General features: G+C 42.3%; 1 protein-coding gene across 1 annotated transcript in view; it reads left to right on the top strand.

Moving 5' to 3' along the window:
- Positions 1–26,395, top strand: part of plpp4 (phospholipid phosphatase 4) — a 54,183-nt gene that overhangs the window by 8,482 nt on the left and 19,306 nt on the right. The window contains exon 2 of the mRNA XM_037122719.1: positions 17,058–17,166. Coding sequence (XP_036978614.1) covers positions 17,058–17,166 — 109 coding nt within the window. The remainder of the gene's footprint in view (positions 1–17,057; positions 17,167–26,395) is intronic.

Raw genomic sequence — 26,395 nt, 5'->3', positions numbered from 1 at the left:
GCAGAGAGCGCAGGACGCAGCACTTGTGCACTTTAAAATTCTGGCACGGTAAAGTTTGGCTAATGTCTGGGCTCCACAGTCATGAATTTGTATTTATTCATTTTTATTTTGTTTTAAAGGCAAAACACAAAAACTGTGCCATTTTTTTCCTCCACCCCATAATACCATTGAGGATAGAAACTCACTCTATTAGAAACAACTTTCATTCTAACACAGTACACCAAAACACACCCAATCTGCTGAAACAATACTAAAGTTGAACCTCTGTAAAAGCACCTTGCGTGTTTCAACAAACTTGAAAACCTTCGTGGCGGTAGCTGTTGTAGCAGACTGCATTAGTTTTACCTCGGTCTACTTAACAAACTGGCGTCTGAGTGTAAAGAAGCACAGAAAATAACACAGTTGCTCGGCAGACAGATTCAGGCCAATGTGAAGTTAATCAAAGCAGACATTTTTGCTGAATTTTGCCATGAATTCATTACATCATATCTAAAATGAAGTGTTTTCTCTTCTGTTGCATCCAGCATGAAACTTGTATCAGAATGAGTTTTGCAAGAAATCAGAGCTCATTTTTCTCTGCTTGATGTCGTAATCATGACTGACATGTGTTTAAAGACAAGCAGGATTAATAATTCATTCATATTTTGTAGTCGTTTCATCCCACATCTGGCTTCATTCCCAGCCCTCCCCTATAGCTCTCATTAGAAAGTGAAATTAAGAAAATTAATCAGACGCCACCATGTTCACGGGGGGCATTTAGTAAAAAATGAAATCCAGTCATTAAGACTACAGTCACAGTATGGATTGTGCTTACACTGGTGGGCATTTTTTTGAGATGGAAGTTCCTATGCTGGAACTAAACTACTACTATAATACAATTAAAGTTGACATTGCTGATCTAAGAAGGTCTTGCAATGTGGTATTCTGTTACAAGTCTGTTCAGTGTTTGGACAGACTTTATGATTGACTTTCTTCATCGTGATCACGTCAGATCCAGCAAACCCATTTCTTTTAACCTTAAATAAATAGTGAAAATTCCGGCCTGTGAAAATAATTCCATTTTACATGTTTCTGGCTGAGCAATCACCAGCAGCACATGTGCAATCTAAATGATATCGAAATGTTGACTGTGTTTTGTTTTTTCTTTTTCAGATGTTTTGAACAAGCTTGTAATTAAACAGCAAAGTGATGAGAGCTGTTCTATGATAAGAAGATCTGTCAATAATAAAAAAAATCTACAGTCAAAGCTCAATAAATCAGAAAAAAAAGAAGCACTCCACTCCTTGAAATAAAAACACTATTGTATAGTACTAGGGGTCTCTCCATGAATCAAAACAATAGACATAAGCAGTGTGGGATCATGGGAGTTACTGTCCTCATTTGTTAGGCAGCCACTGCTGCCAACAAATATGTATCTGCTCAGGCACAGGCAAGGTAACGTTTGAGTGCGAGTCCACAAACACGTAATAACTTTAACAATAACGATAACGAAGGCAGGAAATCATCAGTTTTATGACGGTTTAACGAACAACAAAAAAACTGACAGCCAGTGAGAATACACCTGACGTTACAGGGCTGTCCATCAGCATGATTCTGGGGACATTTTACCACAAAATAATGTCCCAGTGGTGCTTTGAATATTGATGTCTTTTATCTGAGGTAATTAATGGCATCTAGGAGACACTTTTGATGGTCTACTGCAAGAGACAGTAACTCAGTCTTGGATACTTATGCAACTCATTAAATACCTATATTTATATACTATATATATAATGTATATTAGGCTGCAAATTACTCCCATAAAACATTATTTTAGGGGAGACATACTGCCAAGCGATCTGTGGGGCTGATGGAGTCTCTGAAGTTTGCTTTGATGTTCTTTAAAACGATTGCCAGGATAATTGGTGTCTACTCTGCCAAACGTCTGAATAAAATGTGTCTTCAAAAGACGACAACTCTCCTAAAAGAGTGCTGGATTCTCCTAACTTCTGTCATCTTTGAAGAATTTTGTCAAACCATACACTTCTTAGGTTTTTCCTTTTTTTTTCTTCTTTTCTCTGTGAAACATACAGTAGAGTAGTAACAGGTCATCTATATGCATATTCCTAAGATGCCGACTCAGCTGGAGTGGGCAGCAGACTGCGACAACTGAAGAAGTCTGTGTGTTTACCAGGGAAACTACAACTCTCAACCCCTAATTAAGACATTTCAGAAAAAAAATGGTTACATATTATACAGTAAAAATATAAAACAAGATATATAGGGAAGAAAGACTGTATGCTATGTACAGTATCTGCTGTGGTGTAAAAAAAAAAAAAATAACTGTAAAAAACGTCTCCAATAGACTGGTAGGTGATGAAATATTTGGAGGATGACTGCTGCTGAGGAGGAGTAGTGCTGTAGATCTCGGAGGCGTGGATGGAGTCCGGAAGAGACAGTTTCTGTGGGAGCAGAGACAAAGATCCCGGCACGGCTTTACACTTCTATTCTTATACGCTCTCTGTCTCCCTCACCTCCTCTCTCCATCACCTCTTCCCTCCTCTGCCCCTTTACCAGGTATTTTTCTCAGATCTGCTCCATTACTGTCATTTCCAGCTTCATACTCTTATCTGCACAAAGACAGATGAGGGGCTGAGGAGATGAAAGAGCCTTCCTCCATCACATACACTCGCACATGCACCAGTCTCCTGGCCCAAAATCTCAAAATATATAACAAGCAATCCCCTCTCCTTCTGGAGATGCTTTCATCACGTCTGTGTGTGTGTCTGCTGCGTGGGTCGGTTGTGTGTATGTGTGTGTGTGTGTGTGTGTGTGTGTGTGTGTGTGTGTGTGTGTGTGTGTGTGTGTGTCCCGATCGGGCCCCTGGGTTTTGCTGTCAGCCCAGACTCTTTCCTTGTTGACTCCTCCGTGGTTTGCTTTAGACAACGCTCTGCAGAGTGATAGCTCACTTTTTGCCACAGCAAGGTGAATCACATCCAGCATCTCTGTCATGAAGTGGAAGGAAGGCTGGAGGTAGAGGCAAGTTTGGACAACTTTTTTATAACTTTAAGGTAAACTACCATTGCATAAGTGGAGAAAAACACAGTCAAAGGGAGAAAAACTTTTTTTGGAACCAACATTAAATGTGCAGCATATCGGCTTTATGGGGGGAACGGAAGTGAAGTTGTTGAAAAAGACGAGACCCTCCACATGCAGCGACTCATTAAATTGCCACCCACATTCCGGTGCACAGTTTTATTCTTGACTGCAGGAAAAAGTCAACACTGGACACCACAATGAATGTCCAAATCAAAAATAAAAACTCTGCTTTCTTATTTACGCTGGAACACTAGTGAAGACAAATGGAAGAAAGAATTAACATGACATTGTCGAGGGAGAGGCATGGAGAGACACTTATTGTAAAACACTCAGAGAAAGGTGGAGGTGCAGAAAGTTTTTATATATATATATATATATATATATATATATATATATATATATATATATATATATAGATATATATATACACAGTACGTGTGTGTGTGTGTGTATATATATGTAAAAAGAACCCTCTCGCAGAGCACACAATGCTGTTGCTGCAGTTGGCTCGCTGTTATCAGACAGTCTCTTCAATTATTATTTCACCACCTTACACACCTATGGTGTCAACGGTCCACACTTGATGTTGTACATTATGTAATTTCTCTAGGGCTCCAGCTCTGGCAACAGTTTGATGGTCCTTGACTTTTTACTCTGCAAATGCAAATCTGGTTTAAAAGCCCAACATGGTTAATGCTGCACTCACACAGGTGTTTTCACTTAATTCAGCTACGCTGATAAGACCTTGTAACAGAGGTGTTATACCATACTCTCTAATAAACTCCTGTTGATTTTATAAGACCTGCAGAGCTGTATCCATGTCACATTTTTTGCCTCAGTGTCCCCCTGCTACTCTCCCATGCCCCCTGGGGAGGGTGCTGGTTTAAACTTGATTTCCCCAGTGTGTGTCTGTCAATTGCATGTTTGTTTAGGGGGCAATATTCTGCGGCACTTGATAGACATTGGACTCAGCATGGCTTCACACAGCTTTTCCTGGGAAGAACTTAATCAGCCAGAATAAAGTAAAACACCTGTTAGATTGTGCGAGGCTTTAACTGGGATTTCCCCTTACATCCCTGTACGTTAGTCACATGGTGTCACTTGTTTGTAGGCGCTGATTGTGGAAACTGAAAAAAGTAAAGAGATTAAATTTTTCTTGCAGACAAACAAAATCACCGGCAAACAAATCTCTTAAGGCTGTAAAACATTACCGTCCTCGAGAAAATGAGAAAAAAAAGAATCGAGATGACAAAGGGTGATTTTTCAGAATCAGAACTCATCCCAGAGAAGAATGGTTGGTAGACAACAAAAATAAGAAACAGGAAGAGAAATAAAGTAAATCAGTTTGTAACCATGAAACGTAAATAGCCTGAGGCGAGGAAAGTGAGTGTCACGGTGAGAGACCATTCAGCATCTAACGCTTAACAGATCGACTGATGTTTTGGAAGCGATTATAAATCCATGAAAGTGTAACATCACCGTGTGTTTGTAAGAAAAAGCAATAGCATTTGTGCAATAAAAGCTCTGTGCATGCTCAGTATATATCTGTTAGTGTGTCTTCCAGCGTGCATGGTTAAGTGTTTATATGTCTACGGGCACCTTTTTCGCAAATTAGCCTCTGATGCTGCTGCTAATGACCGGCTTTAACACTCATGCAAGTTCACCAGAACATTAAGAGGACAAGGCTGCACTGTCTCCCCTGTTGCTGTTGCTGTTGACTTTTGCCAGGATGAACAGTGAGCATGACAGCGCTGATAAATGCCACCCCAGTGTCCCGGTCCCGTATCTGCATCCAGCATCACAGCTAGTGTGAGTGATCAGGGTGTGTCTGTCTAATTCTTGCTGCCTCCCACACCTCCCTCCCTTCCTCGTTCCCCCCTCATCTCTCTAAGCATGGTTACCCTCACGCCTAACTCCACGCACATGCACATCCACCCAAGTGTCATTATGTACCTTTGACTTTGAAATACTATGTGCTTGCTTTTAGCTAAAAACAGATTTGTTAATTAACCTTTAAAGTGACGATAATGTCACCTTTTCTGCCTGCAGAATAAATTAACTGTGCCAGAGCAGGCCTGTTTTCATTCTTTTGACAACTACCTGTGTCGAAGAAGGGCAATGTAGTCAAACTTGGATCTGACCTTTGCACTGTAGATTAAAATATCTCAGGGCTAACTGATAAAGACATACTTCCTGTGTGTATTTACCCCTCAGCGACTGTGATTTAACTACAGGATAATTCAATCTTGAATAAACTCTTGTCCTAAATGTACAGCAGGTAAAGTTCTAGTTTTGTTTTTTTTTTCCGGCTTAAAACAAATCAGCACTGTCAGCGTATAGAAATGATTACATTTCATGTCAATATGGCAACACTTGGTTTCATAACAAGATCTAAACACAGTTAATAAGGCTCAATCCCGATACACCCCTTTCCCTTACCACCTAGCACTACCCCTCCATCTATTGTGTTCACAGCGAGGTAGCACGAAACAACCTCGACCAACTTACTGACATCTCTGAAGCTAACTAGCTACCTCGCTAAGGTTTTTAGCATTACTCTAAAGTCAGCACAGATTGGCAGGGTAGGAGCACACATTGCTACTGGCAGCCTATAAAGCACCACAGATGTTACCAGCTGGCCTGGATTGCCACAGCAACATAGGAGAAACCACAGCAGAGGACATCATTCGGGAAATGTCTGGCTGTAATGTAAACACCATCGACGTCAACTGATGATGTACGATCTTGTAAATCTGCTCTAAAGGGCGAGGGGTTCACTCGAACACGAGTTGCAGAGGTCAGACTTGGAAATGGGACTGAGCCTGAGAATGATTCCTTCGAGAGAATTTTGAAACCACTTTCGACAATTTCTTCATAAATGGCAGTCAGCATTAGCCTGTCAGTGCTGAGAATGAATGGATGTATCGGTCTACAGATTCCAGTGAAAAAAACACAGCCGCAACATAATAGGACATTGTGTTTCACTTTCACACGATTTGATCAATATGTGATTGTGTGCCACTTGTAATAAATACAAAGTGCTGTGTGTATATAATAAGCTATCTCAGCACTGAAAATACTTTAGCAAAAATGGTTTTGAAGTCTAGCGGGTGCACCCTCCGCAGCAAGATATTAATTTCTGTTTGAGACTGGAAACCATCAGAGGAAGGCAAAAAGTATTAACTTCTGTAATTATATGGCCCAGCCAAAATTACTGGCCCGTTGGCAATTGAATCCTGGCAGCGTGCCTGTAAGAAACATGGCTAAGGACTAATTAGAGATGTTGGTGGGCACATTGTTTGTTTAATCTGTGCACTGGAAAATGACTACTTGTGGTTTGACTGTGGGATGAGTGCTCCGAGTCTTATCTGTACGTGCTGCACAGAAGGCTGGATGGATAAACAGCTTTTCGTCGAGAAAGAGTCCAGTTACAGCAAGAAGCTCCCCTGAACCACAAGTGTTTTTCTTTTTCCCTTTGAGTTAGGCAAATTTGGATTGTCTCATTAGTGATGTTTAGACGGCTTAGCAGGTGTATTTTTGAACTTTGGAGAGAGAGGGAGGCAAGCTCTTTCCTCCTGTTCACCCTTGATGCTAAGATGAGCTACTTGCCTCCCATCTTAAATGCTGTACTTAACATTCACAAACAAGAGAATGGTATTGATCGCCACATAAATCCTTAAAAAAAAGACAGCATGTTTTCCAAATAAACAGTTGGGCACAACTTCAACAAATCATTACAGAATATCTGCTACAGTACTTGATACAGTAGGAGCATCCAAGGGGGACAGTTTTTTCTATACAGTCCAAAAAAAATAAAAATAAATAAATGGAGAGGAGCTCAACAAATGTGATGAGCCGACTCCAATGGGCCAGTAAAGTCGATGCATTTACTCAGCGAGCTCAATGAATGCAAGCCTTGGACCTGTGGAGCGTTTGCAAAGCCTGTTGGCAAATCAACTGTGCGTAGCAGCTTGGCTCCTTTCGTTCCTGCTGCGAGCTGGAAACTTATCTCACCAGGCCCCCCCCCCCCACCACCATGTTTCCTCGATTCCCCAATCCCTCTGTGTCCCTTTGGCCATGTCTTGCCCGCCTCGGGCTGCTGCATTTCCTAATGCCTCTCTCAAATTTGGGCCTCCGACCTTTCTCCAAGTGTCTCCAGGGCTTTTATCGTGAACAGACACCTGTAGCCGCACCAAGCCAGACCTCATTGCGAGTCTCATTATATTGTTGATTCTTAAATACACCTTCTTGAATTACGTGAATGGGTAATTAAAGTGAAATGAATGACCCTGCATTTGCCTCTGGAGCCCACACTGGGTGTTCTGCGTGACAAGCGAGGGATGACGTTTTCTCGCCGCCTTGAGCCAACTTGAGAAGGCATATCTCTTGGGAAGCCAGAGCTGGCTGAGTGTCACTCAGCATCTATCCCGCTCCCCTCCTCCCTCCCTGCCTGTGACAGGACCGGCACTGTGCATTCTGGACACGTTTGGTCAAGGCCCTGACTGTAACCACTAGCAGGAGCAGAGAGGGAGAGACATTTATTGCACTCACAGAATTAGGAGTATATGATGAGACGCCTCTTACAAAAAAAAATACACGATGTCTGTTTTGAACACGTTCCAGTAATCGTGTTGATTCAACCTGATTATGTTAGTGATGCAGTCTGCTGGAAGGGAATTTCAGCTGAGCTTATTAATATTATGAGCACAGATTTCCCCAGAACGGGTGTATGACTTGATTGTTGGCTAACAAAATAATTTAGCCATATGTTTTTGTCACAGGCTGTGAGCATGATGTTTGAAAATGGGTAAAGACTTGATAGGCGTTCATTCAGAGGAACAGTACCTCTCAGCTCAAAGCCTGTCACCAGGCCTCAGTTCCGTCTCCAAGCTTTAGCCTTTAAACACATCACCATAACCAGCCAGAGGACTTCACCTCCAGGGCTTAATGGCTTCTGTTCCATTGCATTCTCCTCCTTTTCTGGCTCCTTTCAAGCCAAAAAAGCAGCCTCAAAAATTCACGATTTATAGTTTTGGAAGCCAATGGGAAACGACAAGTTAGCCTGTTTGAACTTCCCTTCCTTAAAAGCACATTTATTCCTCAGCGCTCCACGATCAGCACCATGCATAAGCACACATTAGTTGCCAAGGCAGCGGCCCGGCGCTCTGGACTACAGGTCCAACAATGAATGAAATAAAGCGACATAATTAAATCAGGAATGCATCCACAGTGTGTCTGTCGGCTACCCTCTTTCTGCACTGTAACCCGCCCCGAATCGACTTGCAGCAGCCGTGCTCTATTAAATCACAGATACCCGGTTGTCTTTATTTTAATCCAGCTGTGCCACAGAATTTGGAATGGATTTTGCTGGAGCAGCAATTGCAGGATTTTTTATTTTGTATTTCCTGCGTGGAGTTAGAAATGGAAAGTCAAACAAAACCCATGCTTAACTTTTTCATCCTTCCAGCAGTGTGTGTGTGTGTGTGGCAGCGTGAGCCGAGGATCACCTGCTGGGACACTCATACAGCAATCATCACAAATTTCTCTGTGTCAGTTGAAACATTGAGACAGCGTATTTCATAGAATAGCTCTGAAAAAGATGATGTGAACCGGAAATCAATTTATTATAGCCCTTGTAGACATGGGTAAAAAAGAAGTGTTTTTGACCTACTTTATTTTTCGACAGCGAACATGTGCGCACTGAGATAGAATCCCAGAAATCTTGCAATTAATATCTCCTTTGTTGGACTTATAATGGTCATTTTTTATTCACGCTGTAAAATGTGCCGAAAGCACAGCCCAGTACATGCCAGAAAGCGTATCTAAAGGAATAGTTCAACATTTTGGGGGTACATGCTTTACCGCTTTTTTTGCTTGGAGTTTGTAAAGTCAAAGACTACCACTCCGATGTGTGTCTGTACAGTAAAGCTGAAGCTACATTCAGTGGCTGGTTAGCTTAGCACACACAGGGGTAATATTGTGTGGGTTAGGGGTTAGGTTAAAGGTTAGGTTAGGTTAAACAACGTTCATGTAATGTGGTACTCAAAAATGCCGGTAAACAGATTTTGTCACCTTCGGGTGAGCCAGGTTAGCTGGGCCGAATTCGAGGGTATATAGTTTCAAAGTGATTGGAGGGAGCATATCATCAAAGTATCTGAGGACTGTTGCCAGCAATCCTCGGCTGTGGGTAACTACCATTAGCTAATTAGCTCATGGCTCGGTTAGCAGTAGAGCCAGCGGGCAGAGTTTGCCTTGACCAAAACTTTGGATCATGAGGGGATTCAACACGGGCAACAGGATCGAGCGAGGTTCACAGCCTGACATTGAACTTGGACTGAACACAGACTTGGCAGCGGGCCAGAACAGTGTGCAGAGCTGGAACATTTCCATATTCATATATTTGTATTACTCAGTCGTTATTTTCACCACACCAAGTCTCTTTCAGTGGCTTTTATGCCAGTTGTGTTTGACGATGACCTAAGAGGCAATCAGACTGTACTAGTTTGATACAAGCGTTTATTTTGGTCATTTATAACAGCAAAAGCAAAGACAGCTTGTGAAATGTAGGAAACGTGCCACTTTGTGGGCTATCAGATGTGGAATATTTGGCCAGGGCTGCTCATTTCAGTAGACACCTCTGCAAAACTGCACATGCACAGATGCTGCTGACATACCGTCAATACTGATGTTTCTTCACATTCTGTTGATGATGTTCATAATAAGTGAGTTCATTAAAAAGGTTTTAAAAATGTGGGGTTAAAATTCTGGCCATATTGTACAAATTGCTTCTTCTTCATGTTGAATAAAAAGATGTCAGACTATCAGAGAGAGAGAGCAAAATCACTTTTCATCATTGTGGCGGTGTGTTTAAGTTGCTTCATTCTGCTTAACTGTAGATTTATTTGTGAAGGACGTGGGTCAGATTTTCTCCTGCCGTCCAAAGGATTTGACTTAATACGTGTTCTCAAGTGTCTTGTCTCAGTGTCTCTCTCTTCACTCAGTTAACAGAGAGCAACAGTAACTAACGGTAGCTTGGAAATGGAGTTCACTAAAATAAACTGATGAATGGCCTCCAGCACAACACAGAAGTCCCACAGAGCCCCCATAAACACTTTTATATGTACCCTGTTAAAAGTGAAAACATCAGCGTTATAGTATAGGACTTTAAACACCAATGTTACAGAGAAAAAACGCAATTAACAGACCATCAGTTTCATATGAAAGAAAAAGTGCTTTTTAATTACTTTCCATGTTCTGTTCTCCAGTCCTGAGCATGATCGCCCATTTAATTTGAAACTGGATTGTGCACCAAGGCCTCCGCTCCGACAACCTCAGAGAGCTTGGAGGTGTTAAGTGGCCGTCCAAGCAGCATGTTGGCGATTTGTCCTCTCAAGAGCAGCCCGTCTGTGTGCCATCCTCCACTGGGACAAAACTCGGCCAGGAATCAGAGAGCCGGCAAATAGTCTGCTCCAGCGTTCTCTCTCTTCACACTGCATCACTTATTACTTCTCCTTGAATCTCTCCGCCTCACCGTTGTTCCAATACGTACTTTTAGACATGAACATATTGAGCTCTCAACATTCACCACCGACCATTAAGCTTCATTGAACGTACAGTTCTCCAGTCGGATCTCATGGCATGTAACCAGAGGAATGGGAATTAACCAGGAGTAAATGGACCAGAAGAAGCACTCAACAGACAAGGACTGGAATTTCCCTCAGGGCTAGACACAAGCCCTTATCCGAATAGCTTGTAAAGCTCATAAGTCACTATATTCAGTAGCTCTCTGCAATATAATTAAATGCTTGGAGTGATAAGTAGGTGGCGGCATGTGGGTGCTTGGACAGAGATGAAGACAGTGGTGATTGCCCACCTCTGATTTGCTGGGAAAAGTCATCTCAAATTCTGTCCCAGATCCGGTAGATGGTCAGCTCCAGTTTTTCCCCACTCGGACTCTTTACCACACACACACACACACACACACACACACACACACACACACACACGCACACACGCACACACACAGAGCTCGCTTTTAGCTCGTCTGATTGCCAAATGTGCACCTGGTGACAGATTCAATCAAATGGGAGCGGACAAAATGCCCTGCATCCTTTTGAATGTGTCCCTGCGTTGCATCAGGCACTTGAGCAGTCGTACCTGTGAAGAGCGCTGGTGCAATTTGTGACAAAGTCAGGGAAACGGATCAGCCCTTGCCACTCGGGAAGGACGAGTCTCGCTCCGAGCGAATCTGAAACGACCTCTCTGTGGGGCCTCGCGCCTGTGTGTCGCGGACATTGTGAGGCTCCCTGATATTTGTCATTTCTCTTGAGAAGCGAAGGTCACGCGCTCTGTCTGCTGAGGGAGCTTGGCAGTGTGAGAGCCGCTCCGTGGCCTCCTGCACCTGTAGATAAATGCTCTGTTACTATAGTTTAATAATGGCTCTCGGCGTTTGGCTGCCTCTCGGCCAACTCCTGCTAGCAGATATAATGCGATCAATATTGATGAAATCGCTCAGCTTCAGTCAGACTGGAGCACATGGAGGCTTTCAGCCAAAAAGATTACTGTCAAACTTTCTTTTTTAAACCAGTGTCTTGCCTAAAGTTAGCTTCTGCGTCCCTCGTAACTCTAAGCATATTCAACTAATTACCGGGAAATTGCACTTTCTGTCAAGGTGGCACAGCAGAAGATGTGTATTCCCAAGGCCTTAGCAACAGATTCTGCCCACAGTGCATTGGAAATTAAGAGCATTCAAATTAGCTTCTCGCATTGTTTTTGATGCCGTTGTGTGCTAAATCTCCAAGGCTCTTCAGCAGGGGAAGGAAGAGAGAGAGAAAGAGAGAGAGAGAGAAGGAGAGGAGATCTTGAGAATTCGGTTTTATTTCCTTGGCTGTGGCTTGTCAGATTTAGAATATGCATCGAACAGAGATGGATAGGAATGGGTGATGATAAATTGTCCCAATTGCAGCGCTTTAATGACGAGGAACAGTGAAGAGGCAGCAACCAAAAAAAGTCCCCAAGTTAGAAAAGGTCAGATGCAAAGATTTAAAGCCGGAGCTATAGGGTGCTGCGGTCTGCTCTTTGAGGGAAACGAATGTGGATCCGCGTGGCTCGCTCTGTGTCCGCTGAGCCTGAATGCACAATTAAACCTTTTGCAGAGAAAAATGAATCCTGCACCAGCATCAATCTCAAGTTTTTTTGTTTTTTTTTTAAAGTTTGATGCCGATATCGGTTAGCTTCAGAACTTCATGCATTCATCTTAAGACTGACCACGTTGTCAGGTAATCTATAATTCTGGGTTTGGCCCCTATGGAAGCCATTATGCCCTTGCTCAATAATGTCTCAACACAGAGTAAACAGTTGATAAACCAGAATCAGGTGCCTGCCCAGGCAGCCAGCAGGGCGGTGCTGAGTTGTTAAGTGGCCGTCCAAGCAGCATGTTGGCGATTTGTCCTCTCAAGAATCCTGCACCAGCATCAATCTCAAGTTTTTTTTTTTTTTTTAAAGTTTGATGCCGATATCGGTTAGCTTCAGAACTTCATGCATTCATCTTAAGACTGACCACGTTGTCAGGTAATCTATAATTCTGGGTTTGGCCCCTATGGAAGCCATTATGCCCTTGCTCAATAATGTCTCAACACAGAGTAAACAGTTGATAAACCAGAATCAGGTGCTGCCCAGGCAGCCAGCAGGCGGTGCTGAGTTCAGGGCCGTCTGTGCACCTCGTGTTCATTGGCTATCAGACAGCTCATCTATTTAGACCGGTGATCAGGTCAGAGAGGTCTGATTAGTGTCAGCCTTTGTAGAAAAACTGGTGAGACTTTGGAAATGCCAGTTATTGTGGTTATTTCTACATTTTTAAAACTGTTTCTCTATTTCCTTCTCTCTCAATGTCATGAGAGCAATCTTCCCACAGGTGTCTCAGCTGGGAAATAAAGAAAGCAAACGTGACAGCAAATAAGCCACATACAAAAGCCATGAATGACTTGAGAAAAACAACTTTTCGTGCCTTCTAACGAGACATTTCTTCCAGTGTGAATGCGCCGACTCTCAGTTTGAATTACTCAGCCCACCATCACCTTCCACCCTCCACGTCTCTCTCCCTCTCTCTCTTTGAATCAGGGGTGATTACAATTATTTCCCAGTGGGATAAATTGGGGCGCATGCTGTGTCTGTCATTACCTCTCCAGGCGCTGGCATTAGCTCTAGTTATGTGACTGTAATCACCGTCGTCCTTCCTCCCCCGTACAGTAAAATGCATCCTCTGTCACCAGCCTGTAAATGATGCGCTTCCTGCTGCTCTCACTCCAGCTTGCAAATGAAAATAGAAGTGAAATTAATTTCCACAAAAGTGAGGCTCCGCCATCCACCGAAACAAGGACAAAGTCTTGATTAATTCCAACTGTGTTTGACGTTTTGGGGCCTGGAGCCCTTAAAGTGCGCCAAAAAACATATTGGAGTCTTTGTTTTAATAAAGTTTATCGCTGGGAAGAAAAAGAAAAGAAAGAAGATCGGCCAAAAAATGCAATCCGTATCTCGAGCCAAGGGAAATCCTTCGGGGGCGGTATTGATTTGTTGGAGAAGATTGGATACAAATTCTCCAGGAAAGGGAGGAATATAATTACGTGTCCAAAAGGCTTTTTAATTTTGAGCTTATGAGATCGATCATCCTCTGCAAACAAGGTGATGTTGAATATACAGTGGAATATGAAATTTGATATATTCATTGCCATCCACTGCTGCAACATTGTCTTACATTTATCATGCCAGCGATGCGTTTAGACACATTTATATCATGATATGTGGTTACAAATGACTGTATGCTAGATTTAAACCCAGCACAGGATTGGCAGACCCCGCCACGATCAATAAAAATGACTTACTTGCATAGAATGACAACTGCAGAAGAAACAAAAAACGGCTTTCCTTGACAAAGTCAAAAATGGAGTAGAATTTTGTGAAACCATTACCTTTAAAGCCTGACATGATGCCCCCCCCCTTTTTTTCCCGATAATAATCAACGCTTTTCTTTCCCCGCAGCAAAAGTCAGCGTGCTATGTGCATTCTAATGTGAACCCACAAAAGAAAATATTGTAAAGTTGGATTTTATCTATCTAGTTACCTTCAGAGGGCCTCAAACTCATCAAGATGTTAAAGGGCTGGATGCAAGATAAGCCTCGCAGAGTGACAGGTAGACCACAGCAGCATTACAGGACCCGAGAGCTCAGTGTGTGTGTGTGTTCATAAGCGAGGAGGTGGAGGTCACGTGTCAGTTTATGTGTGTGTCCGTCTTGACTGACTCTATCTCTCTGCCTTTAATCCCTGGGGGGACACAAATAATGCTCCCCGTCGGCGATATCTTAACAAGAGAGCTAAAGAGAGAAGAAGCCGGGGAAAATGTAGTGATTCAGGAAGCATATTGTGTGTCATTAGCAAAGTGTAATTTCTCGGGCACCCCCCATATCGTGAATGTAATGCGGCTGAAGTGAATCATGCACCTCGGCTCAGCAAGGTGTAAAATGAGCTGCTACTGATTAGGCCGCTCTCTAGCGAAAGCATCATGACACATAGTTATCAACGGACCAACAAATAGATTTTCCAAGGTGGGTGACACGCTGCTTGTCTTTTAGAGAGATTAAAAAACGGGTAACTGATTTTCCTGTAGCTCAGAGAGAGGGAAAATAACACAATTTGTAGCGCATGATTCAATTATTATCTTTTTTTTTTCTTATCTTGGAAGGGTTTTTGTGGAAGATGTATGTGCCTCTCAGCCAGCATCTCCATATTTCCCCATTTAGATGCCCACTGAGGAGCTGCACAGGATGCAGGACATCCTCACATTTCAGCCGCTGGCCACTGAGCCACTCTGGTGGAGCAGATGCGTGATAAATGCCTTGCTGAAGGGCATGTAGTTGTTTGGGAGAGCACTGCTCAGTGACTGTTTCCATTTAGACTGGAGTAGCTCATCTGGAGAATAACTGCTGGACCCAAGAATCCCTCCACGGACTTTGGGCAACTGTCTCAACCGCTATTGTATTCTTATTTTCCCAAAGAGTTTCATGATTGTAATTTAAGGCATGTTTAATAATTTTGATGACATATTTATTGCTTTGTTTAGCCAGTTCAATATGAACTTGGCCAGCAAGGTAAGGCTACAGTTCCAATGGTCGGCACTAGTTGTAGCATGGCGAAAGTTAAGCACATTAGCCTCACCTTCTGTAATTTCTCAGGTGGTTTCTCGGGTGGAGGGTATGTCAGAGTCTCCTCCCTGATAATCCATTGTGGCTCACGAGATTGTACACTTGCAGTTAGTTTACAGATAACTGGCTAAAATGCTGCAATTATACGCAGTTAGTTGAGTACTTTACCATTAGGGTTAGTTGCTGCACAGTAATGTGAGCGTGAGGTTTGGTAAGACTGCTTACGTGATTGCATTTTGGGCAGATTAACATCAGTGTACTGTTCATTTTTAGTTTTCAGTTTATCTCAGCTAATAAATGTTCCCAGTGCACGTTAATTTGTGTTTTTTATACATACTATTTTTTTTTTTTTTAAATAGAAAATATTATCAAAGAATAAGTTGGCAGCCCCCTTGCAGTGACTCCTCTCAGTGTTGCAGACCCTTTTTCTTATTGAAGACTCAGGAGCTGGACATTCAGTTGTCATCATTAATCCTACCATGGAGGTTCTGTTTTCACCTGTCAGCAGGAGGATGGTTCTCAGCACAGAATGGACCCTATTAAATTTTGAAGTGGATCTGAATTAAGGGACAGAATCATGGATTTCTTTCCTCACTTGCTTTAAAATTGAAGGATGTGGCTTTTCTGTGACATTTTTGTTAATTTCCCAGGGAACAATGAAAGGATCTTGAAGGAAGAACCAGGTGCTTTGAGGTAGCTGGTATTTCTGAGTCAATACAAAAAGGAAATGTTGGGCCTCGGCAGACGGATGTGCTCCACTGAGTGCCATTCTAATATAAGTGGACTTTTGGTCGAGTCTGCAGTTACAACCACTTGATGTGGCAGAAACTGGTAGTTTTTTTTAACCATTTGTCCTTTACTTTCAGCCAACTGTTTCAACTGTTCTGTTCTGTACTCATCTAGCTAATGAAGAAAATAGGCCTATACGTTGTCATAAGTCAAGTCAGGACAGCTGTTGGAGCCCAGAGCTGTGTAGCACACAGGCGCTGGAACATGCCGGGATTCCATACATTTACTGTTACAGGGTCTATTACTATTTGGATCGTGAGTTGTTTTCAGGTTTCCCAACATGTGTAACAGCACCCCTGAGTGTGCAGCTGTAGTTGTTATTTTGAAACTCAGAGGGCCACTTATCTAGTCAGCCACTGTGAGAAACACACACAGTGAGGGGGATTAGATACAGCTACTTCCTCATTCACCTTCTTTTTCATTTTTAGTTCAGATCCCTTATGACAATAATTCATATGTGTATATGTACAGAAGACAGGGTCCTAGCTTCACTGTCCCAGCACCAGTATTAAAAAAGATAGTGTTTAATGCTAAATATCTGGAGCTCTCTATGTCCCCCTGGGAGGTACAGTATCTCACAGCCCAACTAGTGCAACAGAGCGGTCCCTTGAATTGTTTTAGAGCCCGGTGGCATGAAGACTTTGTTGAGACGACACGGAACAAGGTCGTGTCTGACAGATCACTGTGCGACTGGGGAGGGCTGGAGCGAGCAGGAGCATGCTAATTTGTCCCTGCTCAGTAAGAGCGTGAACCGGCGCGAAACATCAGAGCTCTTTAAGTGTACGTGATCTCGGGTGAAGTCGTCCTGCTTAAATGACCTCAATTATGTTTATCCCTGTGGAAGAGCCAACAGGTTCTCCTTTCCTATATCCTGAATGCAGAAATGTGTGCGTAATCTTGATCATATGCTACACAGTACTGTATGTTCTGTGTATAAAGCTAAACACCTGAGAAATGGGTAACTGACCAGTGTTCTTTTGTTCTTTGCCACAGTTTTACCGAGTTCCTGGAGCCCTTCGAGAGAGTGATTCAGCCAGAGGAGCTTTGGCTCTACAAGAATCCTCTAGTTGAGTCAGACCACATTCCCAAGAGGGTCATGTTCGTAAGTACCTGCTGTCTCATTAGGCATTCCTCCTGATCACTGATAATACACGGCCATTACTGTGGTCTACATCAACTTTATCCTCTGCTTAATTTGAAGTAATCAGTGTGGTGCAGGAATCCTTCATTTAAGACGATCAATACTGTAAAGCCTCTTCTTTTCACTGCTGAGGTGCAGCAGCCTGGATTGTGTTGATAGATACGAGAATGGCTTCCACAGAACTGCGGTGATTAGCGCCTTCAATGTAAATATCATCTCCTCTCGGACAGAAGTGGGTGATGGAAGGTTAAGATGAATTTCTAACCAGTAAAGCGTGGAATGAAAATATCTTTTCCTCCTGCTCACGCTGTAAACACTGAGTTAATAACCCAACGAATGGCAATCGTCTCTATCCACCACAAACAGTTCTCCGTGACAATACTCTCAGAATACATCACAGCAGTCATTACGCAGCTCATTCTGTTGCAGTTGTGAGTCATTTATAGTTTCCGGACTCGGATGGTGGAGACTAGATGGTTCCTCTTTCAAAGTGTGATCATGGTAAAATATGACAACAGCGATGCCAAAACAAACAAGCTGATAAACCTGAGACGCTTCCACTATTGCCATCAGCTGCCAACCAAGACCATCTAACGACTTGAAATGGCTGGGAGCCACTTATATTAAAACAATTTGAGTTTGAAACGGCTTTTTGGGAAATAGCAATACATTTGCTTTCCTACCGTGAACTTGCTAAAAAAAGATTCATACCACTCTCACAACTCTGGAGTATGATGCCAAAGCCAGTAGGCAATTAGCTTAGCGTAAAGACAGGAAGTAGGCGGAACAGCTAGACTGCCCGTCCAAAGTTCCAACATACACCTACTCGCACATCTAAATCTCACTAATAGACCATATTCACAAAGCGACCATTTTCCCCTTGCATCGTGCATCATAGCTCACACGTTGTACTGTGTTCCAGGTTGCAACCCATATACACTTATGTTTACACATATTTGATGACCCATTAGCGTCCGTCAGCTAACATAGCATTCAACCACCTCCTAGCTTACATTACTGTTCGATAGTATTACAATATACGATTGGAGAGGCATTATTAGTTCTAAAACATCAACACATATCTTGGAGACAATCCTTTAAGCCCGGAACTGAAAGACTCTGGATGTAATCGAACATTAATGTTATCAGAAATGTTGTTTCATCTTGAAATATGGCCTGATGTCTCTCCGGGTTTTCATTGTCAGAAAACTTCAGATTCTGTGCATTTATACAACCTCCAACATGTAACACTGCAGCGTAACATTAACCAGCATTCAAGCCTCCCACCCAGAGACAAATATCCGCCGTGTTGAATGGGATGAGTTAACACATTCCACTAAAAGGCAGTTATGTTCTGTCTGTTTCTTAGAGTACAGCAGCCAGACACTTGGACTTTCTGCTACTGTCGCCGCGAGGTTGCCATGCAACCAGCAGAGACTCCAGGAGGTCAGAGCAATCGGCCGAACAAGAACAGTTGCAATGGTTCTGTAACTTCATACAGAGAAAAAAAATAATAATAATGTCGGGGCACCTTCAGCAGAATGTGTTTCATCTGAGAGTAGCTTTTTAAAGCAGCAATGAAATGAATACCTTCTAAAAACTATATTTAAATTGGGTTTTTTTTAAAGTATCTTACACCAAAAAGTGTAAAGATACTACAAACAGAACATAGAGCAATAATATAATAACATAAAGACAGTGAAAGAACAAATATAGTTTATCTCAATACTTGTCAAACTGAATGTTTGAAGACTCCTGCTGCTAAGACATAACAATTTAGGCACATCTGAGCACTGAGTGTGCCTTTGTCGCATCAAACATAAAGTGCCCTCCCACGTTGCTGAGGTATTTAACAAAAACTGAGCTGAATGAAACACTTTTTCTGTAAACGGGCTCTGAAGCCTGCATTCATCTGACAAATCAGGGATCAAGAGCTTATATCTGAAATTGTGATATGGTGGACATTACACAGGCGACACTTTCTGCCAAGCTCCCTTGTACAGGAACAAATATTAGAAATTCCCCATCCCATATCACCACAGACTGCCAGTTTTGGGGTCATATCATGCACACCCAGAAAACAGTACATAGCTCTGTTCTCAATAGCCTGACATTTTGTTTGCTTGAAATAACCGCAGATTCCGGCACCATTATCTAAAATAGGACGTATTTTTAAAACAGTGTCTATGTCTTATAACTAAGATCCCTACATAACTTAACCTTATTAAGGACAGCTCCCGGTGCCCTACCTGCAGCGTCTGATAAGACTTTTATGCCTTCTTACTGCAGGAATAAGATGGTCATTTAGAGCAAGTGCTAAGTGTTTGTGGAGCCCTGTGGGTGGTGTTAAGCCGAAATGAAATTTAAACTCTAAGTGTGTGTTCCATACTGATGCTCGAGAGCAGAAATTTGGTACTCATGATGATTGCATTTCATGTTACCTCGTCTCTCAGAATGAACTCTTCTCCACCATATCAGACAGTGATCGATCCTTCTTTCAGGGGTTTTATACTGAGATGTTATGATGAGGCTGATCGGGGCTGCTGTCTTGACTTAGCAGGGCTTGCGCTATTTTGTGTCATGCTGGAAGCAGAGAAGGTGGACCCAAATGCAGACACACACAGCCAGGTGGGTAGAATAACAGAAGGTGAGCTTTAATTAGCTCCAAAACCCAACAAACTCTAAAATCCAGGAAAAAGGCAAAGGCAGCAGAAAACAGATAAAAGCAGGCAGGGGCAAATCAAAGAACTAAAGAAGCATGAAAATACAAACACAGCCAGGAACACAGTGAACATGATGAACACGGGGAATACAGGACTGAAGTGAGCAAAACACAACGTACGAATTAACAAAGAGAGGAGAAGACAAGGACTTCAATACACAAGTGGAGGACTGATAACTAATGAAACACAGGTGAGGAGTAAAAAGGGCGGGAAAACAGACAAAGGGAGGATGTAGAAGTGAGACATGACATAGGAGGATATAATTAAGCTACCAAAATAACCCATAAAACCCCCAAACCATGACTTTTTTTGTGGCAACAATGGCAGTTTTTATGACAAATGTAGCTTCATAATCGCATTTACAGAATCCTACAAAACATTTCATGCTCATTTATTGTGATTTATTGTGTGCAAAAATATCTGCAAAGTATTCTGCAATTTCCTTCATAGTCCACTGTTTTGGTTAGTCATCATTTCTTTGACAGGCTAATTTGTTCACTTCTGAGCAGCGGGTAACCTTTCTCTGCAGGCTAACTTACCCACTACATGATTGCTGTTTGATCACAATATCAGATCAACTTTAACAGGCACAGACTCGCCCGCCCATTGCTTGTTTAGCTCACCTCTCTGCGAACTGACAGCGTTTGACTGACTGGCGCGCCGCTCTGTCCTTTGTGCCTCCACACACATCAATCAGCTCATTATGCGCAGAAACAGCTGCAGAGTAGGTGGAGAGCGCCGTCAGTCATTTCACGCTTCAAACAACGGCGGTAGTAAACTTTACTGCTCTTTCAACTGTGGCACATTTAATACGCCCTCCCCAACATCTGAATATATGCTGAAAAGATTGAATATGGACTACTTCATGTTGAAGATGAGTTTTGCTCCAGTTAATTATGTAGAGAGCAGTTTGTGCCAGATAGATTTTTTACCATTGATTAACATAAAAGGCTCAATACAGAAGTGGATTTGCTTAGAAATACAAAAAAAACAAACAAAAACAAACTCTGAGCTTTAAAATTACTCATCAAGAAATAATTTGTTGGGTATTTATTATAAGCACTTAAAAGTCCATTAGTCATAGAAAGCCACTGCCAATTAGGCAGAAAACACATATCAAAAAAACAAAACACACACACACACACGCTCGCGCACACACACACACACACACACACACACACACACACACACACACACACACACACACACAAACACTTCCAAATAAACTTCCTCCACTGTTCGTCTGTAGAGCTGAACAACCAACGAAAAGCGAACATGAAACCCTTGAGCTTATCTACAGCTTTATTTCTGTTCCTTTACTCAAACCCTTCATATAAAATGTTGACAGTTTAGATTAACCTCAATGTCCATGAATCTTCTACCCATGGCAGGCCACTAAATAATGAGTGGGGGAGAAAGCCCAGCACCCACACGCCTCTCAGGGAGTCTGCTCCCAGCGTTGACACCCAGCAGTCAGGCCCCTTCAATGTCATTGTGCTGACAGGAGCCCTGAAGGTGTGGAGGATTTATCTGGCTATTAAAAATAGCCCGTGCAGAGGATTTACATGATGCTATATTGTGACTCACTGCGACCTTCGTTAAGATATATACACGTATTAGCCCGCGTGCAGCCTCAAGAGTCACTCTCGGATTCTCTCATCATGGGAGTGGCGGTGCTGTTCTCAGTGCATGTTCTGTGTAACAAGAGGTCACATTTCTGTCCCCATGTGTAAACAGGCTATTAATGCTGCAGCCCTCAAATCAGTGCCTGAAACAACTGAAGTCGATGGGAACTTGTGACACTTAAAAAAGACAGACTTATCTGGTGGTAAACAAGTCGCCGGAAGCCTTAAAATCATAAATTCATTTGAAAAGAATGTATTTAAATACATTGTTGCGCTGAAATCTCCACATAGCTGCTAAGCTATGAAAGCGTTGGCTCGTGAATTCAACCAAACTTTCTACTGGCATGGAGTTGAGTTAATGATTGAATTCTCAATTTTGGGTGAACTCATCCTTTAACTGGTTAACCAGTCAATGAGCATCTCCAGAAGAGTTATACAGACTGCAACTAAATATTCAGATAGGTGAAAACTGGTTGACAAACGCTTGTGCTTAACTGTACGTTATGGACAGTTTGAATCTCCCTGAGAGCAGCAGATGTGAGTGTAGTCCACGCTCTAGGCCGACACTCAGCGGAAGCTACTGATCAAATGTTTAGTGAGATGTCTCCTTCGCTTTTTCACCTCCGTGAATGAGACGTAACACTAACTGACATATGTCCTTTGACATAAAGTGTTTCCAGCCACACATAATCCGTGCAAGGTCTCCCGGTTAAAGAGATGCACAGAGTATGCAGCCCTGTGTCGAGTTAACACGCAAGAGCATCTAAAAAATGAAAAGAATGGAAAATGGGAAGATGCTGATGTTCTCGTTAAATTGCCAACAAAAAAAGTATTGTGACACAAAAATCATTTAGATTGTCAAATGTTTAATATGTTTTTGGGACACTTTAATGTGTTTCCATGGCAACTAAAATCCCCAAGTACTGCTTTATGACTCGTCGCATCTTTGACAACTGTATTAGACTCCCAGGATTCCTGGATTGCCACTTGCATAATTTTAGGTTGTGAAAATAAACTTTGAGTAAAACACTGTCAGGAATCGTTAAATAAGACGTCAAAAGCTGCCAAAACATCCACCAAAGTCGGTGTCACCTTTGGTTCTGCTGCTACCCAGGATAGTCGTCTCGCCCTGTGTACATTCTGAGAGGTGAGAGTCTCACCATAACAGAAAAATAGGTGGGGTTTCTTCCCCCCTTGGATTCCCTCACGATCTCAGTGATGAAGTGGAGCTGCTGTGACAGAAACGGCGCTCAGTGCATTTTTGGCAAACTTGACGGATGTCACCAGCTGCTTATGTGCCACAGCTTTGTTGCTTTAATCATTTTTCTGCCAGGAAACAGTTTTTGAATCTGTGTCTGTCTTTTTTTAGGGTGTTTCTTCGGAGCGATGTCTGCCTTTAAAGCCAGCACGACTTCTGCAAGCTAGTCATTCTACCCACTATGCAGTATAAAATAGTGCCTCAGCGGAGGAAGACACCGTTGATAATGTTTGCACCGGCATGTGCAACCAAACGCTTAATCAAAATCCTATGATGTGATACCGCATGTCACATTATGCCTTGGATTGATCTACACGCTATAGTGTTCATTTATTTAAATGGGTCCCCATTAGCTGATACCAGTGGTACCAGCTCGTCTCCCTGTGGTCCAAACTGTAGTATTTCATATTCATAATGAATGTTACGTTCATCACTTGCACAGCTTTAATTGTGTTACATTGAGAAAGTGGTGGTTAAGTTTTTATCATACATTCATGCTGATGTGCATTGATTTCGGACCCTGCTTTCCCAGTGAGTGTGAATGATGGGTTGGGATGGTACAGTCAGAAGTGGTCTCCTGCCTTACTTCCCCAGGGAACAAGAACAAGACATTACATTACACTACCTTTATTAATGTTCTTAGATTTATACTGTAACTTGGACTTAAGATCATTCCCCATGGTGTGCTTATGTTTGATTCATAAAATCAGATTTTTTTATGCTTGTATGCCGAGCATAAAAAACTCTTGCTTGAGCAGTTTCGAAAAATCCCATTAGTAACCTGTGATCCATAAATCTCAAATCAATTTGAACTGATGGCACCCGCTTTGGGATTTCCCCTAATGTAACGCCAGCTCGACTTAAGGTACATGTCCACAGGGGACATAAGGGCACACAACGCTTTCCAGTTATAAACGCTTGACCCAAACAGGCTAAACCCTCTGACAACCATGCAAACCTCACTAGCTCACCTGAAGAATGCCACACAGCGATGGTAGAGGAGATAGAAGCCAGGCGATGTGTATAAATCAGAGGACTAAATTTGTACATTGTGCATTGTGCACCCAAAACAACACTTGCCAGAGCCCTACATGTAACCATGTGGAAAAACACTTATGTCAAGTGTAGACTTCGAGACAAGATCATTTCCACTCTCAACTGTAAAATTGTCTTTTTATGAATAACTGCGTATTGTTTTCTACTTCAGAAGTCATATTTAAGGCCAACATTGATTTTAAGTCCGTTGGAAACTAGGAAACAAGGACTATTGATCAGTTGCTTAAGTAATGAATTCTGGTAGTGTGGTGTCAGATTGATGTATGAAAAGAGAACAGCTATTCCAATGATTCAAGTCACGATGAATGGCTGTTTTTAAAGATATTAGTTTTTTTGAGCAGTGTTACATGATTTGGGCCTCACCTGCTGCTCTAGTGAAATAACTGCGAGTTACTAAATGAGATCATTTGACTGTGGAAAAACTTGGGTTTACTTGAGTTCACTATGCATGCTGTCTGTATTTGTTCCGGTAGGATAATGTAGACTGGCAGCTCTGTTCTGGGTAATCAGTAGTTTCTTAAAGAATTTATGCTACGGGACATAAGGCAACGTAATCAAGTAATGATCTTTATAATCTATATTTATATATGTATCTGGAACTAAGCCTCTGGCTCACAAGCACCACACACATCAACGCCATTCATATTCCTGACTTCTTCCAAAAAAAACACTTCCTGAACATCTTCTCATGTATAATTCTGACAGCCCATGCAGGGATTTTGGTTTCATGTTAGTGTCACTGAACACCACAGGAAGACAGACATATTGAGTGCAGAGCTCAGGAGCCCCTTGTGTAAATATGATCGGCGCGTGTCGCTGCAGATGTACGATCGGCACTGTCAGTAAAGACCCTGGTGGGTTAAGAAATCATTGCCAGCATTGACCAATAACACCTAATGACTAATGATATTTTCATTTTTACTGGGCACTGACTCGCAAGGCAGTCGATATTCATGTCCCCGGCAAGGTAAATCTCACTATTCACATCCGCGTCTCTATCAGTCAGCTTACATAAGTCATTCAGATATTGCATTCCTGTGTCTCCAGCAACAACCTACTGAGTGGCTTTAGGTGAGGAAGACGTACTCTGCCTCATAAAGATAGTTATTTGGCATGAACTCAGCCCACAGTGTTGAAGGGAAATTATTTTTTGATATATATTGCTATCACCACCCCCCTGAAAATGTTATTGGCATCAGTGGATGCCTCTGCGTTCTGGATCGTAACATCCAAGTGGCTCTCAGACTCGGGCCAAGACGAGGGTGCTATTATCCCGAGTAAGATCATTCAGTTCATGCACCTTATTTCTGTCAGCGAAGAGATTTAGATTAGCAATCCCGAAGCCCTTCGTAGCAGATATTATGATGCCGAATGTCTGGATTTGAAGTATGTCTTTACATTTGAGTGTGAGACATTTGAGACTGAGTCACTGACTGTAAGAGGGAATCAGACTGTTTGTCAGTGATTGTCAGTGTGTTTATTTCCAAGATGTCCATCAGCAGACATGTCATGGAATAATCCTTCCGCCACGATCAATTAGCGCCTGCAGATCACTCATCCAGTTTAATGTCACTGATAACAAGAACTTTCACTGCCTGGATCTTGATCTATCTTCCTATTCTGCATCTTCTCCGGCAAGTATTACATTACTTTTGTGTATTTTGTGATTTGCACTTTTCCTGGCAATTATGTTTTATTAGCATGTTTTAAAAAAAGGTGTAACTGTAGAAAATCACTGTACAATATCAGGCTAATCCCAGTCTTTGGCTTTGGATCTGTCTGTCTTGTTGTAACGGTACTGTGTCGTGTCTTTTGCACTTGTCCAATTGGTTGCTTGTAAACTTGTAAACTAGATTTTAGAACTTAGACTCCACTGCACTTCAATTTATCACCTTTGAAAAGGGCATCTACTGAGGCCCATTCTTCTTGCTACCTGAAAGAACTGTTCGCTGTTCAGCTCCCCTAGTTACACATAACTTGGCTTTTCACAGCCTTTGAAATTGCAGCCTCCCACCAACAACACGTCCTGATTAGATACTTCAAATCTGTGTTGGAGAAAATGAGCTTGTGTTTTTTGTAAGAGGGTCGAGGTCAATTTGTAGAGGATGTAAATTGTATTTTCAAATGACAAATTACTGGTATTTTGGGAAAAATGCATTTCTCATACCTGTATTTTTTAAATTTCATTTCAAAACATTTGATGAGCAAGTATTTGCACTTTGTAACACAAGGTTGTATTCGCGGCCATCGCTGCCTGTCGACAGCCTTGGTGAGGTTATCGTTGACGTAGACGTTGGTCCCCTTTAGTTTCATCTCTTGTCTGAGCAGCGCACGCTTTGTCTTTCTGTCGGTGAAGCAGATTATTATGCAGATGCTGCACCTTTGTTTTTGCCAGGCTCAGTGTGACAGGCTTGGATGTCAATGCTACCCACAGACAGAAATACAGAATGAGCAGTTGGCTGTATGTAGGTTGTGAAGTGACATTTTACTCCACCTGTCTGCATCCATGTCAGATTGACATGAATACA

Source organism: Acanthopagrus latus, chromosome 15, assembly GCF_904848185.1.
Source record: "Acanthopagrus latus isolate v.2019 chromosome 15, fAcaLat1.1, whole genome shotgun sequence".
NCBI lineage: Eukaryota > Metazoa > Chordata > Actinopteri > Spariformes > Sparidae > Acanthopagrus > Acanthopagrus latus.
The sequence above is the reverse complement of the archived record's forward strand: the minus strand, read 5'-3'. Positions and strand labels throughout refer to the sequence as shown.